At 40.0% G+C, this 23,193-nt stretch overlaps 1 protein-coding gene across 1 annotated transcript; it reads left to right on the forward strand.

Annotated features, from left to right (window-relative positions):
• Window positions 1–760: 760 nt before the first annotated feature.
• Window positions 761–21,005, forward strand: LOC137276981 (stimulated by retinoic acid gene 6 protein-like). The gene is made up of 18 exons (XM_067808636.1): window positions 761–893; window positions 2,442–2,511; window positions 3,278–3,360; window positions 4,808–4,938; window positions 8,161–8,281; window positions 8,493–8,553; window positions 9,045–9,164; window positions 11,258–11,337; window positions 11,766–11,874; window positions 12,331–12,463; window positions 14,199–14,274; window positions 15,141–15,216; window positions 15,529–15,577; window positions 15,806–15,926; window positions 16,690–16,806; window positions 17,250–17,413; window positions 19,296–19,523; window positions 19,895–21,005. Coding segments are annotated over exons 1-18 (1,911 nt in total). The 5' UTR covers window positions 761–891; the 3' UTR covers window positions 20,065–21,005.
• The last annotated feature ends 2,188 nt before the right edge of the window (window positions 21,006–23,193 follow it).

A 23,193-nucleotide genomic window follows, 5' to 3' on the forward strand; every position in this document is an offset into this window, starting at 1 on the left:
AAGATTGTTCATCATCGTTGAAACGATTTTGCACCGTAACATCGTTTGGAGTGAGCGAGTTTATTCCAGCTTTATTGCGTCTGTCTGTAAATTACCGTATCTGAATTAGACAATCCAGGGTTAAACAGCATGAACATCGATCTACGCAATTGGGAACCGATTACATGTGTCAACCCAGTCAGCGAGACTGACGTCCCCTTAGTCGCCTCTTGCGACAAGCATCATCGCCTTTTATGGCAAACATGGGTTGCTGAAGACATATTCTAACCCGGATCTTCACGCGTATTCAAATTACGTAAGACAATCCTAACAAATCATTGACCAGATAATGCAGGTATTAACAGCAAGAACATCGATCTATGGTATTGGAAAGCGATGACATGTGCCAACCAAGTCAGCGAGTTTGACCACTAATCCTGCTGAAGATCAATTCTTACACTGATCTTCACGGGTGAACAGAGCTTTGAAGACGAGTTCAAATTCTAGGATGACTAAATAGATTTTGATGACAGGGTGAAATTTCGAACATTTTGAACAAGCGTTAAATTGGCACTGATTTTAAAAACGCAACCTTTTTAGGAGATTAGGAGTGAGACGTGTTTACGCGGAAGCCATGTATGTAAGTTAACATCACATTGTCAAGTGGGTCCCACAACAAAGCGGTGGATATGATCATACTTCATGTTAAGATAGATAAGTGTATCAGTCGTATCAGTACGCTATCTACCTGGAGAATATGTCATCTCTGTTGATAAAGTAGATTTGATCTTCACCATACCGTCTGCCATTAGCGCACACACAATGACAATACATTGAGGATGGTTTACATGCAAACGTATTAATATTAACGCAGCTACCAGTCCCCTTTTATAACCACTGGAAACGGAAATCATGTGAGTATAATTGATTGGGTTCACCACGTTACAGATTTTGATTTAAATTTCTTGTCTCTTCACAGTCATTATTGGGGTGACGGGGTAAGGTAGTGGCCAAAGCGATCACTGGTCTCGACGGAGACTCGGCCACATTTCCCCACGTGGGAACATTGTGTTCAATCCCCTCCTTTTGTCCCCTATCGTGATATTACTAGAATATTTCGAAAGCGGTGTACCCTCACTCACCCATAACTACCCTCACTCACTTTGTTTATCTCTAGGGGTTTGATTCCCGGCCGTATCATACTAAAACACGTTAAATAAAGTTACTTGTTGTTACCCTGCCTGCTCGGCATTCAAGGGTTAGAACAAGCACTGGCAAGTTCAGAGTCAGTATATGGTGTCTGGGTAGCGCAATGAGGCAAGTTGAGTATCTCCGTAAGACAGAAAGGGATTTGTTCGCTATTTAAAGGGTCTGCCTGGAAATGAATGTACGTTGGATGTGAGGTAAATGGTCACAATGAATCAGGCGTAAATATGATATAAATATGGACCACTATTCTCGGACAGTGCTTTTGAGATTTGATTATCTGTTATTACCATGATCTGTATTATCAGGGAGGGTTTACATGGGTACAATGTGTGAAGCCCATTTCTGATGTCCCTTGCCATTATGTTGCTGGAATATTGTTCAAGGCGGCGAAAAACTCACTCACTCACTCGAGAGAGATTTCAAGCACCATCCTACTTGTCTAATACAGAAATATTGAACCACGAACGTCCCTTGAATTGTGAAAAGCAGTACAGTTAACAACCCGTCTTTGAGACGATGTGTTACCGTCCACAAAAACAACGTTCGTTTAAAAGGTACCGCCTCTTCGTCACGGAGTTCTGTGATAAAAACCCTCACGTATTTCTTTCCTCAAAAGAACATCTTTATTCAAATGTCGATTTACATAAATGTTCGTTTGGAAATACTCGTCATACATGCTGAAGCACGGATCAGGAACCGTTAACAGTTACCGCAAAGAGATAGATCAATATTCAACAGTATTCGATTAGTCGTTAGATCAATATTCAACAGTATTCGATTAGTCGTTAGATCAATATTCAACAGTATTCGATTAGTCGTTCATTTGCAACTGAAGAGGCGGGATGTAAAATCTGATTTCGCTGCCCACAGTTAAACATCTTCATTCTGATAGCGCAGTACACACGAACCCCTGTATTATGTCTCGAGAGACGACCTTTTTGCATCCATGCCTCAAAAATGACCTTTTGTGTTTCTCCACCACATTGAAGCACAAGCGGTGTGTCCTTGGGCACGTTGCTTTGATCGTAGTATACCTCTGTTGAACCAGCCGTGAATGGGTACCCGATAGAATGATAAGGTGATTTGACTGTTAACCGCCTGTTATGATGTACGTTGTCCAAATCGCTGCGAGTACTTGCTGAATTCGGGGTAATATGTGTTAAAGCATGCACTTTGTGTATGGCATTTGGTACAATATATAATAGTGTTCATTAAACTATGTCTGTATCCGTGAATGGTTTATAATTTTGCAGGTCTGAAGATGAGGGATCTGATATTTCCTTCAACTATGACGATTTCATTCACTACACAATAATACCCGCTGTACGTATTTACGTTGATATCAGTTTTTCTCACAGGTAATGGTAGTCTAGTGGCTAAAGCGTTCTCTCATCACCGAGTTAAGGTTAGAATATTGGTCTTCAGGAAGAGGCGACCAACGGAATCCGGTGGTCAGACTTGCTAACTGGGTTTCCAATCGGTTCCCAATTGGGTAGATCGATGCTCATGGTGTGGATTGTTGGATATCTGGTCCAGATCCTGCAATTAACAGACCGCCGCCATGTAGCTGGAGTGCTGAGTGCGGCGTAAACGTTAACTCGCTCACTCACTATTCACGCCCTCTCGTCCTCACAGTATTGACAAAATGTACAATCCTCCTAAACTGCATGATTTGGGAAGTGGTACGGTTGGTCATGTAGTTAAAGAGGAGAATGTTTGGAGCATTTCCAGCAGTCTGCGCTGTAGAAACATATTGCATAGCAGTGTGGACCCGGATCTTCAGGGGTGCCATGTATTCAAACCTCACCTTTGTCCTGTAAATACTAATAGTAGACCTGGTTTATACTTTTAGAACCAAAATATTAGATTAAACAACTAATATCATCAAAAGTTTGGCCTCACTAATGTAAGTGTAGCCACTTACTTACAACTGTACTTAACCAGATTTCATGAAATATTCAATGAAGTTTCTAGGTACTGTTTACACGTGAACTGATGTATTGTAAAATAAATTCGTAACGTAGAAAAGAAAATTGTCATGAATTCAAGAAATGATGAAACTTAGTGAAAATTGGTGACTACGTCACAGGTGGCGATCATACTCTTGCTGGCGTTCCTGGAGAAGAGGAAGAACGGAACAGGCATCTATGGCGGCCGCCCGGCATTGATCGTGTAAGTCCAGTCGTATTACCATCTCACAACTTTATCATCCTTAAGTGTGTCGTTAAAAGCCACATACCGAAGTTAGTAATCATACGCCTATCTCCTTCGAGTAAACAAGAGTAGGGGCGGTTCAATTCCCGGGTACAATGTTTGAAGCCCATTTATTGTGCGGTTTTGCTGAAAAAATAATGCTGAAATCGACTTGAGTCCCGATCCACAAAGCGTTCGTAACCCTGCGACATTCATAAGCCTGTTATAGACTGTAGATATACGACAGGTCGTAACCCTGCGACATTCATAAGCCTGTTATAGACTGTAGATATACGACAGGTCGTAACCCTGCGACATTCATAAGCCTGTTATAGACTGTAGATATACGACAGGTCGTAACCCTGCGACATTCATAAGCCTGTTATAGACTGTAGATATACGACAGGTCGTAACCCTGCGACATTCATAGGCCTGTTATAGACTGTAGATATACGACAGGTCGTAACCCTGCGACATTCATAAGTCTGTTATAGACTGTAGATATACGACAGGTCGTAACGTTACGACATTCATAAGTCTGTTATAGACTGTAGATATACGACAGGTCGTAACGTTACGACATTCATAAGTCTGTTATAGACTGTAGATATACGACAGGTCGTAACCCTGCGACATTCATAAGCTTGTTATAGACTGTAGATATACGACAGGTCGTAACCCTGCGACATTCATAAGTTTGTTATAGACTGTAGATATACGACAGGTCGTAACCCTGCGACATTCATAGGCCTGTTATAGACTGTAGATATACGACAGGTCGTAACCCTGCGACATTCATAAGTCTGTTATAGACTGTAGATATACGACAGGTCGTAACCCTGCGACATTCATAAGCTTGTTATAGACTGTAGATATACGGCAGGTCGTAACCCTGCGACATTCATAAGTTTGTTATAGACTGTAGATATACGACAGGTCGTAACCCTGCGACATTCATAGGCCTGTTATAGACTGTAGATATACGACAGGTCGTAACCCTGCGACATTCATAAGTCTGTTATAGACTGTAGATATACGACAGGTCGTAACCCTGCGACATTCATAAGTCTGTTATAGACTGTAGATATACGACAGGTCGTAAAGTTACGAACGCTTTGTGGATCAGGACGCTGTTGTGTAATAACCTTAAACAAAAGTTTAGGTTGATGTTACGAATCTCCACACAGTTTTCTATGTACAAAATATGAATAGTGAGCTTCATGCATGATCCAGATCATTCACTTTGAGTTAATACACACATTAAGAAGGTCATGACCCGAATTCATTTTTCAGACAGATAATATGGGAACAATATTAATGCCCTTTTTAAGAAAGGTGAAGTAGATATTGTCTTCTCACACGTGCAGTCCATCTAACACCGTTTGCATGGTTCCAGTTTCCTTTCACAAACCAGTTTGTTTTGTAGGCCGTTGAATCTCCTGGACGGTTATGAGAACCGGTTCGCGTTTGCTGCTGCCTTTGGTGCTGTGACAAATGAAATCTTCAGCCTGTTTCTGGAGACCACGTACTACTTCGAAGTTCCGCTCTGGGCGTTGGGTTGGTATCATTACTCGAATAATAATTGAATTGATATGATGTAATAATTGAATTGATATGATGCAATAATTGAATTGATATGATGTAAAAGAGTAAAACGTGACCAAATGCAGTCACATTCTGAAAAGAATCGGGAAATACGGACCAGTGGGTTGAATAATCTTAAGTGCGTGCACTGTGTTGTTTTGAGTAATCCATTATGCTGTAAGTTGTGTTACGATTCTGAGAATTGTTTCAAATTATGATGCACGATGTGAACTACGCCTCCTGTACATAGGACGTTCGGTAACCTAGTGGTAAAAGCTTTATCATGTCGACTCTTAACATGGATACAGTGTGTAAAGTACATGTTTGGTGTCCCCCGCCTTGATATTGCTGGAATGTTGCTAAAAGCGGCATAAAAGCATACTCACTCACTGACACACTCACATGCAATGCGTGTAAGTGTGCTTGTCACCACCTTTGAAAAACTGTCCTTGTGTTTTTACCTCACTATGTGTGAGTGTTCTCTATCAGGGATATAACCACTGTGGTGCCTGAGTGTATCACATGACTTTTGTGTATGAAGGCACCATCTATAATGAGTGACTGGCTGCTTCGTATTGTGCGATTGTCCCATACATATGACCAGGTGAATGCATATTCGATACTTAAATACAAGCAAGTAAATTATTATCATATACATGATATGTGACGTTTGGCCATGGTGTCAAGGGGTACCAGATGATTAAGTTTAAAACCAGCAAAAATGTTCTAACCAAACGTAAAGGTACTTCAAGGCATAATACGTATCATATCATATCATATCATATCATATCATATCATATTGTTATGAATTATTCTATCTGTAAAATATGTTCATTTCAGAGCCTAATTGTTAGTCTAACCTAAACGTTGTCTGTTCGTATCTGTTCGACTTTTAGGCTATAACTGAGGAAATATGAAGCGATTCTTACAAGAACTGGAAGACGCAAAGTCCTTTTTGCCTGTGCAAATCTATTGATTATCCTTTGACTTCTCCAGACTTAAATATAGGTACCGACAGTACGGTCAAGTGACCAATAGGGTCACGTCCGTCTTTGTTACAACTGATGCCCAAGAGCGTTTTGAGTATCTGCATTATTGGCCGTAAAGATTTACAGTGTTCCCAGAAATTATTGAGAAAATCTTTGGTCTTTTTCTAATGATGCTAAGATTGGAAAAAGGGCATTCACTATGCACTAAGCATACTAAATAAGGGAGACAACTCTTGAAGGCTTAGAAGGCAGCTCATTACGTCAAGAGTTATCTCCCTTGTCTGAGCAGACGGCTTCCTGTGTTCACATGGCAGAATTTACAGCAAGAGAGAAAAGAAAGCTCATTCTAGATGATTTTGAAAGGGGTGAGGCTGATGCTAAAGTGTTAGCTTGTAGACATGGTATTCCTCTGTCTACAGTATACAGAACTTTGAAGAATATTCAAACAGGAACCGGGATAGAGCACAAAGCAGGGGCAGGTCGGCCTAGGAAATTCAGTGTTGTGGATCGCCGAAGACTTGGGCAGATTGTGAATAGGGGCAAATTGAAAAGTGTTGAGAACATCAGAAATGAAATGATTAGCAGAGGAAGTCCTCAGGTATGCAATGAAACAGTTAGGCAGGAATTACAGAGACTCAATTGGGTGAAAAAACGCGGAATTCCCTCGCCGTTGATGAAAGATGCACAAAAGGAAAAACGTTTAAACTGGTGTCGGGCTCATGAAAATCAAGATTGGGATAATGTTTCTTTTCGGATGAAAGTTCTGTTTGGCCTTTCCCTAATTGTGTGAAAATTTGGACCAAAGATACTGTCAAACCTATCTACCAGCGACCAAAACATAGCCCGAAGTTTCACATGTGGGGTGGCATATCGGCTCGCGGAGTGACGCCATTGTGTGTTTTCACAGGAAACTTGACAAAAGAAAGATACGTTGACATTCTAAATGGTCACCTTCTTCCGACAGCACAAACATTGTATGAAGATGATTGGATTTTCCAGCATGATAATGACCCAAAACACACTGCGCGCTACACAAAACAGTGGTTGTCGGGCGAAAATGCTCAAGTTTTAGACTGGCCCAGTTACAGCCCAGACCTAAACCCAATTGAGAATGTGTGGGGAGTCATGAAGGATAGAATAAACCAAAAGGGACTGAGAAATATTGAAGATATGAAGGCCGAGATGGTCCAATATTGGGATACCCTGTCACACGATTACCTACAAACTTTGATGGGTAGTGTGCCTAGGCGTATTTAGGCATGCATTGCTGAGCGAGGAGGTCTAACAAAGTATTAAAACAAGACTGAGACTGTAAAAGGATGATGTTTTAACATGTTTATGTAAGTAAAACGCCAGAAGTTAATAAACGTAATGAGTTACATGACGCAACATGATTCTCAATAATTTCTGGGAATACTATATTCCCCGGCAGACAGCTGCACTTTCAAAGATGCGATGGACATCTGAACAGACAGTGCGGAACCGCCTTCGCGAGGAACGTCTCAGAGCCACGCGACCTGTCAGACGTGTTACTGTCAGACATGTGACCCATTAGTATCGTCAATTGCGCCGTCTGTGCTGTCAAGCAGACATAATGGCAAGACGGGGCATTTCATTGGCAAGAATTGTGTTCCAATTCTCAATAAACATTTTGTCCTCACCAATGAAAATAATATGACCGATGCTTTTTTTTCTATTTTCATTTGCACCATATCATCGCGTACTGCATTTTCCGCTGAAAGGTTAACCTGACTTTGCATGCGTTTGTGATGGATGTGTTGCAGGACACGCTTACCGCAGGACACGCAGCTTTTTATGATTCTAAAAGGGAACATGTAGAAGATAACGAAAATGTTGGCTTCAATATTCAATTTCAGCTTATGATACATTCAATACAAGAGCCATATTTGGTATTTAACCCTGTTTACCACATAGTCGTTGACGTAATTATAATCTTTGCTAGTTGTATGCAACAATATTCAAAGAACTGCACGAAAAGGTAAGAGAAAGCAGGGTGCACATGCAATGCAAGTGACAATCATATACACCCAGTACTTCCTTTATATGTACAGAACAAGCAGCTATCACCACGGTGACAAATGAATTAAATAGTCTTTTAATTTCAAGCCTTTTTTGTAAGAATGTACAATGTACAAATAGCCAAAGTGTAATGTACATGTATTAGCATGCGTTGTTTATTTTACAGCACTGATTCTGCAGCTGAAGACAGTAGAGGTGGCGGTGGTATGTTTCCCATTGTTTGCATGCATCGCCACTCGACATCGTTTGGTTGGGTCCGTATGTGGACTTCTGTATTCTATCCTCTGGTGAGTTTGTTCAAATGTAATTGAACTGTATTCCTTTAGTTGGAACATCTGCATATGTAATAGTCATATGTAACAGAAAATATAAAGAAAAAGATACCCTTGTCTACATTTCACGTGTCATTCAGACTATAGTATCTCAAACAGCAGATGCTGCTGATATCAATACACTGTGTTGCTTGTGTACGCTTAAGCTCCAAATATAATCTGACAGGTGCGGCGGTGTACTCGCAGATCTTATTCAGCAGGTCCGTTCGAATGCCGGAAGTGGTACAGTAAGTGCACTGATTGACTATGTGGATGAATGTCTGCCTCGGATTTTACAGGGCAATGACCACTGATGGCATTAAAATAACATAATGGCCACCAAACAAGGTGCAACAGAAAATATATGTTTCAAATATGGTTCCCCAGAACAATAATCGATAACGGTTTTTTCCACGTGTTTTTCACAGTAACTGATCATGATATAGTCTCTAATACTCCTATCGAGCCATATTGACATGTTCTTGCTTTACAGTGGCTTAACTGATGTTATCGCCATGTTCCTATCGAACCATATTCACACGGCCTTATTTCACAGTGATTAACCTGATATAATCTTGATGTTCCTATCGAACCACATGGATATGGCTTTGCTTGATAATGTCGTAATTGATATAGTCTTTATATACTTAACGAGTCCTACTGACATGGCCTTGTTTCACAGTGTCTTAACTGATGTAATCATCATGTTCCTATCGAACCATATGGACATTTTTTGCAGGTTTTACAACTCAGTCCCATTGCCACCGACGTACCTGTCCTATTGTGTTACTTCTATCTGATGCTGAGATCAGCCTCAGAAATCATCCGCGTCGTGGCATCCAAAGTCTACACCCTACAGGTAAGGCGGTGCAAACACGTTTACTGCTGACTGTATAGTTAATCCCACATTGTTTTTTCTGTATAATGATCACCTGGTGATTGAGTTAAATGGTCGTAAACTCGAAATTGTATCCCGAGGCAATATTTTTGTAATATTTTTGCATATTTTGCTATTTGCAGAATAACATTTTACCTTCCTCATAAGCTGTATAATATATGTTGTTCACTGGTCGCGAGGGGTCCATAGGCTCATGTACCCTCGAGGTGTGTTTATGTTCCCCGAGTCGCAGGGCGAGGACCAGGTGAACAACGTATTTATCTTATCGAACACCCGAGTTTTAATTTCGAGCTGTTTGAAGTGCTTCTATTGAATGCGAGGCGAATCGCCATTTTGCAGACGACACAAGGTAAACAGATTTAGAGTTATCTCCCTTCCATCGATTTTCAATCATCGGTAATTTCCGTGCTTCATGCGTGATTCAATGGCATTCGAGACAAAGAAGTACTACCGTGAAGCACCAGAAGAGTTCGGAATTCCAGAGGTGTACATTGAAAGTAATGCATCGCCTGTAAGCGGGGTACATTGAAAATAATAGAATAGAGCTTAGCCAATCAGAAAGCGACATTCATGTGTGAGGTAAGGTAAGGAAAGTAATGAGTGAGAAGTGGAAATTATCTCACACTTTTGATGTAGATAACCAGCTATAGAATTGTTACTATCAGACAAAATGATGCGGTCAAGAGATATCTCTGAAAATTGGTGATGATGTTTAAATACTTCAAATAGTATATTCTTTGGATTCAATTTGAATTGTAACGGTCAATATCGCATGCGTCTTCACATGGTCCTATGGCAGTATTCGTCCGTCACAAAGGCCTATGTCTTGTATCGATGTGTGAACATAAAGAATGTACTGTAAGATAGTCAACATGGAGGAAATCACTATCGTCAGCCATCCATTGCGAACTGTGTATATATGTCAGATTGTGTAGTACTTGAGTTCACGCGACATCAGTAAACATGCAAACATGGCAATATCATGCAAACATGGCAATATCAATGACATTCAAAGTTACAGTAACCTTATGTATGTCACAAAATAGTGCTTCCTTACTTAAATGCTATCATGTGTTATGTATTAAACAGGATCAGTAAAACTGGTACTAAAGCATGTCAAGAGGAAGGTAATAGTTCATGTTTGTTTTATATGGTACATACGTTAAAGTGAATAAATGTTGAAACTGAACTATGTTCTTCATGTTACATTTATTTTGGGGTGGGAATTGTCCTAGGTGGGGATTGTCCGGGTGGCATTTGTCCAGGTGGGTATTGTCCTAGACCCAGTATTAGTATATGTTAGTCAAATTCTCAATAGTCGAAGTGAGAATGCTATGAGGAAAGGGTTTGATTCGTGTCGCAATAAAGAACTGTGAAGATGAGACTCACCTAATACGTGAAGTGTTTTCCGTTAAACTGTTGATTGTCTCCGTTTGTAGATTGAGCGTATTCAGGCACAATACTTACTTAAGTAAATGGAATTTGAAATATTGCAATATTTAAAGACACCGGACCCGTATAAAAGCATTGCAATAAAAAGCTATGAAACATATATACATTATCAAATCAAATCTTCTCTAAAGGCGGTGTCCACTGCCCCATAATTACATGTTTATCATTCTTTTTCAATAAACATTAATCGTTTGCGAAAAGGTGACCGCACCCTATCTGGTCGTTGATTCCCATCACAAAAAATGGAAAGTACAAAACCAACATGAATAGGAAACTGCATATATCTCAAAGGTGAATTCATTTGCCAGTATGATCGAAACCCGGAAAGATTGCCCATTATCCATCAACATAGGGCTGAGCTAATACATGAAGATGAGTGATTGAGTGTGACCTTGCGCCACGTTTAGCAATCTTCTAGCAGTATCACGGCTGGGTACACCACAAATAAGCTTCACATACCCATATTTCGACTCGAACCTGGGTCTTCGGCGTGGCAGCATTGTAAGTAAGTGTCACAATTAGAAATCAAGAATTGTTTCTCATGTGTATTTGCTCTTCACGGTTTACATGAAAGTAGCTCCAGCTTCTGTTTGTAATCACAGGAGGAGACAGACACGGTGCGTCCACACCAAACCGAACATGTGAGGTTATTGTTAAGAGGTTACTATGCAACAGTTGTAACGTAAGTATTACTATTTGAGACGTTTGCTGAGTGAGCGGACCTGTGAAGGTCAGGGGTAGAATAGGCCTTCAGCAACCCATGCTTACCATAAAAGGCGGCTATGCTTGTCGTAAGAGGCCACTAACGGGATCGGGTGGTCAGACTCGCTGACTTGGTTGACACATGTCATCGGTTCCCAGTTGTGCAGATCGATGCTCATGCTGTTGATTACTGGATTGTCTGGTCCAGCCTCGATTATTTACAGACTGCCGCCATATAGATGGAATATTGCCGAGTGCGGCATAAAACTAAAACTCACTCACTTTTTGAGTGAGCGAGTTCTTGACTGGCTGAGTGAGTGGGTTTTTTAAGCTGAATGAGTGAGTGTTTGACTTTATCAGCTCTTTGATAAATTTCTGTGAAATACGAAGAATCATGTTACGTTGCAGGAAAGAGGAAACGTTCAGACAAATGGTGACCTATAAGTCCATCCAGGGCTTCAGGTATCCAGTAAAAATAGTGTGTGCTGTCTTCATCGTGACTGTTATTCTCTATCAGGTTCGTATTACATGCAAGATGTGACTGGAAGGATGTGAGATATTAATAATACGCTTAGCAAAGGAATTTTCTCTCTCGGGGGACATGTTAATCAGTATATGCGAGACAAATACAAATATCAACAGTAAAACATGATATGTTTACATGCACCTTTACATGCACCAAAAACAAACGCAACTAGTTTTGTCATATTTTTCAATAAACGACAAACATGAACGCTTACCTTTGTGAGATTTCATTTTGGGGGGAACTTGCGGTTTTTTTGCTGATCAGAATATTATAGTACTAATAGGGCAAACTTACTTACGTTATGTCTCAAAATCGATTTTCATCGATGACTAATTTGGCAGTCAAGTATGCCTCAATGTAAAAAAGATATATTTCTGGCAATGTTTTCTTTCCAAAAACTGATACATGATTAATGGCGAATAAAGAAACTTGTTTCTGCTTTTTTAGCTAGCTGTTCTGGAGATAACGGCTGGAGTTGTATTGTGGGATACCAAAGAACAATTGCTCAACTATGAATGGATCAACGCATTCAATAATAGGGTCGTCTTCCTCACACCACAGGCTGTCAGCGGCATGATAGGTAACCCGCCTTCATGAACATGTATGGTTTTTTGTGTGTGATGCGGCGTGGTAATTAGTATGGTGTTATCTATTAGCCATATTCCACCATGGGATAGTTGTACTCAAGTGGAGAATCGAACCGGTCCATTTGCGTGGCCAGCGAACGCTTTAACCACAGGTGTTCCCTACCGTCACCATAATGGTTTGAACAAAAGCCATTATGCGTTCAATGATTCCATATTATGCACAGTGACGCTTGTTTGTTTTTTGTTTTTAGGGATCTGACCCCAGAATTCTTAACACGATGTGTCCATGTAAGGATTCGCCATCCAATATTGCAGGGAATATATACATGACGTATATATCTTGTGTCCATATAAGAAAATTATATTAACTACGAGTATTAATATATCAATGTCTGAATCCATGTATCTATGTATCTATACTACCCATAAAGAGTTTAGGTTCACTTAAAGCACTCGCTATATGTTATGTATACTATCAAAAAACTCATAGGCTTTCTGTATTTTAAAAATTACCTACTGTGTTCAAACAATCGTCTAAATATATAAAAAAAGTATTGATGACATGCGTTTACACAATTTCACAAGTTAGAGTCGATTTTACTGTTTGCAAGTGAATGTTGATTTTGATGCGATTTACAAGGATTCGAAAAGCATCGCCACAACGCAACAGAAATCACCGTCCATTTGAAAATGTGCAGCAAAGAGCATTCACTGCCTGGCAATACATATCCAGATTACTTTCCGAAATTAGCATTTGTTTTGAAGGAGTTTCAAAGTCACATCACTACATCACGTCTTGACTCTTCGACACGGAACATCGCCATTGAAAGAATGCATGCTGGAGATTACCAGTCTTACCAAACTTCTGTTGCCAGGCATCTGAATGTTAGTATGAGCAAGATATCACGGCTTGCAGCTCGTTGCAATCAAACAGGTATAACAAATGCAGGTAGTACAGGCAGACCTCGAGTTACTTTTGCAGACCATGATCGGTACATCAGGGTACTACATTTGTGTGATCACACTGCTACGGGTGAGAGCACAGGGGCCAGGGTAACCTGGACGACACAGGATATCCAGTCAAACAGGATATGGCAGGCTGATTCAACAGGCTGAAAGAGATTAGTCTGAGTCAGGAAACCCGACATCGCGCTGATCGTCTCCGTCTCTCGTCTAAAAGTATCCAATTGGTTGTATAGACATTGCCTTCTTCTACACTGGTGTTAAAATTCATGCAGTAAGTCTATCTGTGGACGACGTACACATGTTTGAAAATACATTTTCGCAATAGATTTCTCGTCTATGCGTTTCTTTTCTTTTTGGATAGTATATATGTGTATGGTTACATCGATGATATATTTCTGCACTAACTTTGGGGAACCAACTGCAAACCTTATGTAGATGAATTGCACAGGGAACATGCATCAAATTGCTGAAAAACATGTGCAAATATATTATAAAAAAGTTGCGTTTGGGTGTAAAGGCATGCAAAGAAATTGACAGTTTGAGTTTCACTATTTTTTGTACTCATGACAATAATATTTTCACCGTTACGATGCAATGTTCCTGTGCACACAATTCCTGTAAACAGTATGGAATATTTTGCAAAATTCGGTTCAGAACAGTACAAGTGGGTACATATACAAGGGAGTCTAAACTTTTGATGGGTAGTATATATATGCATATTTCGTTTGTAAACTGAAATGTAGTGTTTGATTCTTTTTGCAGTAACGTATTATATTTGTGTGATCATTGCCAATGCTGCAGCCATAACCCACATCTTCTTTTTCCTGAAGATATACAGGTGTGTTAATGTCACTTTTAAACTTCGAAATATGCATTCTTTGTTTTGTTTGTCATGTGTTTTGCTTTTTTTTGTCTTTCTAAGTTAATATTGTGCACTATTAATGCTCTGTCCTCGTTACACAAAGTGTTATTCAGCAATGGAGGGTCACGTTGAAGAAAAAAATAGGGTCTATGGAAAATACCTCGCCGTCGTGGAATGATAACAACAGCCCGTCAGTTATTGTTCTAATGTTTAATCCAGCTCCTCTAGCAGTAATCAACAACCAACGCATTGTGGATGGGGCCAACTCTAACCTGTTATAAATGTCTGGGGTAAAATACGTTCTTTAAGGGACAGATGGAAATTCCATTTTCCTTAGGCATCCATCATATTTTATGGCCGCTTCTCTTGTCTGTGTCCTTTGGTTTTAGTTTGTTTTGTTGAAAGAGACGTACAACGTCACAATTATTTATTCAAAGTTTTCCACATAGATTCTCTCAAGGAATGATTTTGTATTTGTTTTGTTTTCTGTTTTGTTTTGCTTTGTTTTGGGGGGTTGTTTGTATTTGGGGTTTTATTTGTTTTCTGTTTTGCAAAATAAATAATACATCATCGTCACCAGTGTGTCACAAATTGAACGGATTGGGGATTCGAATCCCGAATTTCGAAAAAAAATATTCAGATTCGGGATTCGATTCCCCAATCCCGAATCCCCAGTCCGTTTCTAACTTCATGTTGCTAATAACTCATCTAAAAGTTAAGTTTGTAAACGACACTGCCAGAAACTCATCAAATGTAGCCACACGCCCATGAGGAACTTTTCATATAGAACCTTAACTGTCAACCTTGCAACTTACTTAAATTTTTAAATTTCAAATCTACAGGAAAAACATTTTGCGTTTGCACCATGGGGATCGATCCTTCATCTGCGAGACTGAAGAGAATGCACAGTATCTCATGGTAAGGACACAGTGGGTAAGCGAGTGAGTATGATTTTAGCTTTTGCAATATTTCAACAATCTCATCGCGGGGGACACAAGAAATGGGCTTCACACATTGTACCCATGTGGAGAATCGAACCCTGGTCTTAGAAACTTTAACGAAGGCTCCTTCCACCTACCTTTCCAGGGCGCAATGAATATGCACGGATATAAAAAAACCCAAATGCTATCGAACAAATAAAAATACTGACGTCATTTAAACGATAACAAAGAATTGATTTTGGAACTGTGAAAACGACTAATAGCTTGTCATTATATCATTCACCTTCAGGCCAGCAATCTTCGATTCCTCGGGTACCTAATTGCCTACAGTATTTGGGGTAAGTCTCGCTGCTATAAATGTATTCATGAGCGACTAACATGATAGGATGATCAGCCTTGCTCACTTGGTTGACACATGTCATGCTATTCCAACTGCGTAGAACTCTCATGATGTTGATCACTGGACTGCCTGGTATAGACTCGACTATTTACTGACCAGCGCTATATAGTTGGGATATTTCTAATAGCGACCTTTAACAATAAACAAACAACAATTTTTGTTACAGGTGCTGTGATTTTCCTCGTCTCCCTGTTGGTGTTTGGTCTCATCGTCTTCTACGTGTTGTTCTTGATGGAGGCTAACGGCTTCCTGCGGAACTTCTTCCTATACGTGGTACAGCTTTTGAGGTATATCATGTGTGGTTTACCTACCCTATGAATTATTTTGCCGTATTGTATGTCTGCTGTTGGCACAGTGAATTGTACTGCCTCAGCTTATACTTTAATAACTGCAAATGTAGCTTATGTTACGGCACGAGAAAACATTCTGACGTGAACCGTTTGTCGATCATATTGTAAGTTAACAGTATTTTAAAAAAATAAATTTTAAATGATTTACACGTTGTTTGGGTTGGGTTTTTATTAATCGGTCGGGTAAATAATTGACTTGTCTTTCCGGTGTTTGTGACTAGTGTCTCAGGCAGGAAACAGAACTCTTTCCGCCAAATTCAGAAACTATCTCAAAATGAGTCATAAGAGAAATGGACGATTAATTCTGCCTCTGAGTATTTCATAGTTATTGCTATATGTTTTCCGCCTTCCAGTCTTGCTGGTTGAGGTTGGACATGACATCACATAAATAATCAGGATTGACGTGTTTGATACTGTCAGCTTCTGTTTCTCTTTCAGACCCGTGAAGGTCTGGGGTAGAATGGGCCTTCAGCAACCCATGCTTGCCATAAAAGGTGACTCTGCTTGTTGTAAGCGGCGGGATCGTGGGGTCAGGCTCGCTGACTTGGTTGGCACATATCTTCAGCTCCCAACAGCGCAGATCGATGCTGTTGATCACTGGATTGTCTAATCCACACTCGATTATTTACAGACCGCCGCCATATTGCTGAAATATTGCGGCGTAAAACTAAACTTACTCACTCACTGTTTCTCTTCCCAGCTTCCCTGCGACAGCTCTGATCCTGTTCTACATCCAGGTGGCAATGGCGAGATACGTGCTGCTTCAGGGCAAAATACAACCTACTGACAAGGACCCACCGCTCAATGTAGACAACAGGTGGGCAATAAAAAAAATAATATTTCTTTTCACATTGTTGAAAGAAAGTGACCGCGACCAAAAAGAAAACATGTGAAAAGAACAGGATGTGGTGTGTTTCTACCCAAATATGAACTGGACAATAACATGAAATATGAAATAAGAAAATGATAGTGAAACGATGAAACTCATGACCTCAAAGAGCTATGCCCTACCACCATCCACATCGGTCCACTTTCTTAACTTGTACAAGAAATCTCTGTCTTCAAATGTATGAAACCGCCAAGAAGACACCATGGAACTAATAACTAATGCTGCGGGCATATGAGTAAATTGATATAAAATGAACACTTTTCAAGAACTCAAATGACAAGCCTTGAAAATGGTATGCGTGAGTGGATGGAATAGTGTGCCTATAGAACAAACCACTGGAATAGTGGTAAAGGGTTTATGTTGTATTGCAGGAGATTTTACGAGGGATTCAACTTTTTCTCCCTGTTCGGGAGCTTGACAATTGGTATATTCTCTTGCTTTCTGCGAATTCTAATTGGAACTGTCATGGGAGTCGTGATGGTCGGTAGACTGGACAAAACTACGTACATGAGGGACATGGAGAGACGTGATAAAGGTACGAACACACAGAGATGTGTATACAGGCATACAATAATCACGTTACTTGTTTTAGTGTCACTGCTTTTATCTATGGCTAAGGTGCAGGTGGCTTTACGCAATCTGTTCTAGCCGAAAATCGATCCGTGGTAGAATAGGTCCTCAGCAACCCATGATTGCCACACATGGCGACTATGCCTTAGGATGCGAATAATGGGATCAGATGGCCAGGCTAGCTGTCTTGGTTGACATATGTCCTCTGTTCCCAGTTATGGAGATCTATGCTCATGCTTTGATCACTGGATTGTCTGGTCCAGACTCGGTTATTTGCAGACCGCCGCCATAGAGCGGGAATGTTTCTGATTGTGGCGTAACTAAACTCACTCACCCACTCTCTCTAGATAAAAACACGTTATGTCCAGAGATTATCCTGAGATCTAAGTGGTTGTCTGAAGTATTGATCTTTGACGTTATAAAACCGTAGAGGTGATACACATAAATCCCCACATGAACACAGTGTGTGAAGTCCATTTCTGGTGTCACCCGCCTTGATATTGCCCGGATGCAGCTGAAAGCGGCGTAAAACTAAACTCACTCACTGTCTAATTCCAGTTATAGTGGATCTATCATGAAAGTAGATTGTCGATTGTTTGATCCATTTCGTGCTTCATTAAAACTGACGTCATCAATAAAAGGTACTTGTTGTCACCCTGACATGAAACGAGCACTGTCCGGTTCACCGTCGCTAAAACGACAAACCTGCTACATGGCGTGCTGCTTCTGTGATATAATACTTTTGTATTCTGGCATCTGAATTATCCAACAATCTGTGAATTCCGACATATTTTTTTGGTCCTGGCAGCTTTCTTCTGTATTATCATCATATAAACATTGAATTATCCGACATCTGCACGTTCCGAAATCCGACCATTTTCTGGTCTCAATAACACCATCAACCTGGACAATCCGACTTCATCACCCAATATTGTAAAATGAAAGTCAATCAAGCAGTCAATAGTCAGCTGACAACTAACATCCTGTTTACTGGCAATGGCTTTTGCCCCAGCACTTGCTAATTGGGAGTTAAGTAGCAGTGCGACAACGCATCGACCCTTGTATTGACAAGCTGTGTTCACAAGCCCATGTGAGGACCTGTGAGGTACGAATGTTTTTGTCAAGTATCGGATGAATGGGCTAATCTACAATGGAGGACTTTTTCATGCGATAATAAATCCAATGATATACATGTACATATGGATACAGACTTTATTTTCTTTTCACATTTTATTACCAAGAACACAACCATGAAGCATTAATTCCATAATATAAGTCAGTTACAATGTAGGGTATTGTTTGAAAAGTATTTATGCATGGAGACACTGAATTATCCGACACTCTGTACAATCCGACATTTTCCCTGGTCCCAGTGAGCGTCTGATATTGTGCACTGTATGCACAATTGTAAAACACGCATGAGTATGCGCTGCGCTATAGACGTACAATACCGTTTAAACCCCATTACTCGTCACCTCGTTTGACTTGAATACGAAAGTACCTGATAAATGGATGATATACAAAGTTTTTAAAATTTTTTGAATGAAGGAGTATATTTATAGTCATGGCCATCTGCTTCGTAACGATAAATCACCTTGTTTTTAAAGCGTTTGTACGTCAGTGTGAAGACTTGGGTTCAGTTCCCCACATAGATACGATATGTGAAGCCTATTTCTAGTGTGCCCACCATGATATTGCTTCATTATTGCTGAAAGCGGCGTAAAACCAAACTCACTCATCGTCCAGAAGTTGACATCCCTGTAGGTCCCCTTTTATGTGGTGTTTATCTCAATACTTTATTTTTGATGAATCTGCATAATTCATAATTCCCTGTCTTCATCCCTCAGGTCACTTTTCCTATATCAGCATGCTGCACGTGGAAAACAACCACAACCACCCCGTTGTCAGAGTCTTCTGCGGTATCCTCTGGGACCAGACGTTGCAGCGGAGACACGCCTGTTCACCAAGATTGAATGGGAAGACTGCCCTCAAGTACAGGACATTTCCTAGCGTTGAGCCCCCTGAGAATGAATTGGTCGACATCTCTGGTGGAAAACCTCGACGGCAGATATCAGGTTACTAATTTTTTTTAAATGAGTGAGTGAGTGAGTGAGTGAGTGAGTGATCATCGATTTGTGTAAATGGAATATGTTGGCTTGAGCACTGCTTTGAGCAGTAGTCCTAGTTGTTACAGATAGGGGGGATGATTCACATCATAATTAATGTGTGAGTGAGTGAGTAGAATTGCATGCCCCTTTTAGCAATATTCTAAGAATATCACTGGAGGCGCCAGAAAAGGGCACCAAACACTGTGGCCATTTTGGAAAATGAACCAAGCGCTGCTTTAACCGTTAGGCTACACACAACCTCTCAACAACAGTGCAGTTAAATCAGCCAGACAACGTATGCTTGCTTGACGTTACTATGAGATCATATTTATTTCCAGCTTTGGAAAATACGCGAAACGTGCGGAAATGGAAACTGGCCTTTACATTGCTCAGAAACCCGGAGTTAAGGAAACAGAGGAAGACATATTTATCCAATGGTGGTCACAAACCTCAAGAATCTGCGGAAGTGATAGAAATGATTGATGCTCACCAGTTCTCATCTGTATGAATTAATGAACTAAATTTGATAATTCAGGTTGTTACAGAGATGTGATAGTGTGACTGTATGTGAAAACAGTTTCTACCTTATTAATCCGAACAACACTGTTACTTGTGAAATCCTCTGGATTAACAAATGAACCGCTGATACGCTGTGTATGTTTTGTGACACGGTGTGCTCAAGGAAACGCCCCGAAAAGTAATCATCCGGAAAAAGGAGTGTTCTGTTTCACGAACTTAACTGTACACGTGGGGTTTTGAGATCTCATAACACTCAGGCATCCTTTCCCCAAGCACAAGTTTATGTATAATTGTGGGAGGGATAAATCTAGATCATCATAGCCCGTTTTATTCCGGAACGACACTTCTTGTGAGGATACCGCCATGAAAGATGGACTCAGATGAGCATTAAGTGGCAATTTACCCTCGTTTCAAATGGATACTAGACCTCAGTAAATCAAGTGTTGCGTTTCTTAGTTTGGAAAATTCGATTTGAACAAAGGAGGCATCCACCACGGACTTAAATACACATATGGTTGTGCTCCTTTGTCAGTGTGCATGACACGGAAACGAAAGGCTGTGTGTAACATCAAAAGCAACATAATAGTTCAATCTTCGTCGTGTTTATTTGGGAATTGTTTGTTTTTGAGATACAGGAATCAGATATTCTGCTCTAAATACTTGGCTATCTTGGCAGATTGAGTAAGAAACTTCACTTGAGCCATCTCTCGTGGAGCTATCCTAAGATCTTCGCACAGATTGGTGTGGTATCGGAGTAGAACATCGTATCTGAACAATAGTAGTGGCTATTGACCAGCTTTTACTTTCATTATACATTTTACACATGTCGAGACTGGTCGACACTATTGTGTTTTCAGTCCATTTTGATTTTCAATTTATGTAAATATTTAATACGTTCAGTTAACATAGATTATAAGACAGTCAACAAAATAGACTTTTTATTTAGTGTTGTAATGAATAACAGCATGCACTGATGGAGTCGTAAACATTTCTTTCTGTACATTGTTTTCATTAATCTCGCCAATATCTAATTTTGTTATTAGTTGTTGCCCAAATAATGGTAAGTGTGCATTCAGAGTAACAATTTGAGTTGTGGGGCATTTAATATTTGACATACAAGACTCCGACAAGCCTGCTGTATGTAACCAAAACTCTCATCTTGTAAGTAGGAGTGAGTGAGTGAGTTGGGTTTTACGCCGCTTCTAGCAATATTCCAGCAATATCACAGCAAGGGATAGCAGCTATGCAGTTGGAAGACGGAATCATTCATAATACAAAGAGTTTGTAAATAATTTCAAACATATTTGCAAGTATTCGTTACAGTAAATCTCGCTTATCTGAACCAATTCACGGCAGCCATTCTTCATAAGTCTCTATTGTGTATTCCAATAGAGTCTTTGTGTATTATGCTGTCAAAACTATTTCGCATCTCTTCAGCAAGTACATAACAAGCAACTGGGTTTAAGAAACAGTTTCAATATACATGCGGAATCTGATACAAAACTGTCAAAAAATAGCGATAAGCAATCTGACAAACTACCACTGATGTATTTTATCAAAGAAAAACTGTAACTCAAGGACGAGACCTCTGTTCCTGGATCCGTCTATGTCGGTAGAATTGTTTACTGTTGACGGCTTTATATACTGTATCTGTCGTACATCATCGTAGTTTGATCGGTCATCGTTGACATTTTCCTCGGCCTGCTGTTTCTATCTCAGTTTGTTGAAATGTCATTGTCATGCTTCAAGATTTTGAACCGAGTCAACGTATGACATTTATGTATTATCAACCTTCGCTCAAGATTAGGGATAATATACTATTGGTAGACGTAAAAAACAATAACTTGTTCGAAAACTCGTGATTTCGTTCAACTTGATGTATACAATATTGGATGACATTCTGAACAATGTTAATAACATAGATTACGCATGTGCGCAAATAGATACGGGTTTATTTATTTGTTTATTTATTTGTGGCCTGAACGTGTGGTGATAAAAGTTGGTTAACACAGATCAGGTGATACCCTCCCCTTTAATTTGATGTTTCATGTGTGATGAACCCATGTAGGTAGCAAAGGTACCGTAAGTCCCCATGGACCCTGGTATGGTGATCTACCTTCATGATCAGCTGTTGGCGGTCTATAGCCCGTTTCTATATTGTATCGTCTTTTATAGGTAAACTGTTTTAGATTTAATTACTAGTTTTAAATATCAGTGATAATCTAGTTGTTTTACTGTCCTTCGTTGACAGGTCTATTTCCATTCACTATTATGTATAACAATAATGGTTCTCTTCCCGATATGCCTGAGATATTGCCGATGTGACGTTAAATATTAACTCACTCACTCCATGCGTGATGATGAATATTTTTACGAAAAGGGTGGTTATCTTTCTATTGTGGCAAAAGCATGAAAGGTGAAAGGGCATTCAATATATGACATACACGATCCAAACACAACTGTGCGTATAGTAGTAGCTTCTTCCGGCTTGCTTTTAGTATTCCCCAGTCTGACTTAATTAAACATTCTCCAGGGAAAATGTGAGTGTACTAAATACTTTTTTCAGCAAATTGAGCGAGTATGTTTCAGTTTTACGCCGCTTCTAACAATATTCCAGCAATATCACAGCGAGGAACACCACAAATGGGGTTTACACATTATGCACATATGGGAAATCTAACCCGGATCTTCGGCGAAACGAGCGACCGCGTTAACCACAAGACTACCCCTTTTATTCACGTAAATACAGTGTTCGAATTTTAACCTACCTATCAAGATTACGTATGATACAAGGGGTGGAAATATAATAAGAATTCATCCTGAATTCATCCTCAATCTCGGACATTCGTTTTCAGAATCCTTCTCCATCGACATTCGGCGGCAACATTTGGTTGGTTGGTTGCAGTATGGCGGTTGTCTGTAAATAATCAAGCCTGAACCTTACTGACTAACACGTTTACTGCTGCTGAGAGATCCTAAAAGATAGGGACTCCTCTAGCATTTGGTCTAGGAGTATATAGTGGGAATATTGCTGAGTGCGATGTAAAATTTCATTCACCCACCCATATACGCAATTGACCCATGTATGTTTTTACGGAGAGTGTTGTGTTACAGAGGC

Source organism: Haliotis asinina, chromosome 3 (assembly GCF_037392515.1).
Source record: "Haliotis asinina isolate JCU_RB_2024 chromosome 3, JCU_Hal_asi_v2, whole genome shotgun sequence".
In the NCBI taxonomy this organism is placed as follows: Eukaryota; Metazoa; Mollusca; class Gastropoda; order Lepetellida; family Haliotidae; genus Haliotis; species Haliotis asinina.

Bases quoted from the DNA above. Each gene is read 5' to 3' on its own strand.
- LOC137276981 (XM_067808636.1), top strand. The intron at 15,217-15,528 runs GTAAGGACACAG...ATTCACCTTCAG, and splicing joins AGAATGCACAGTATCTCATG to GCCAGCAATCTTCGATTCCT. The intron at 15,578-15,805 runs GTAAGTCTCGCT...TTTTTGTTACAG, and splicing joins AATTGCCTACAGTATTTGGG to GTGCTGTGATTTTCCTCGTC.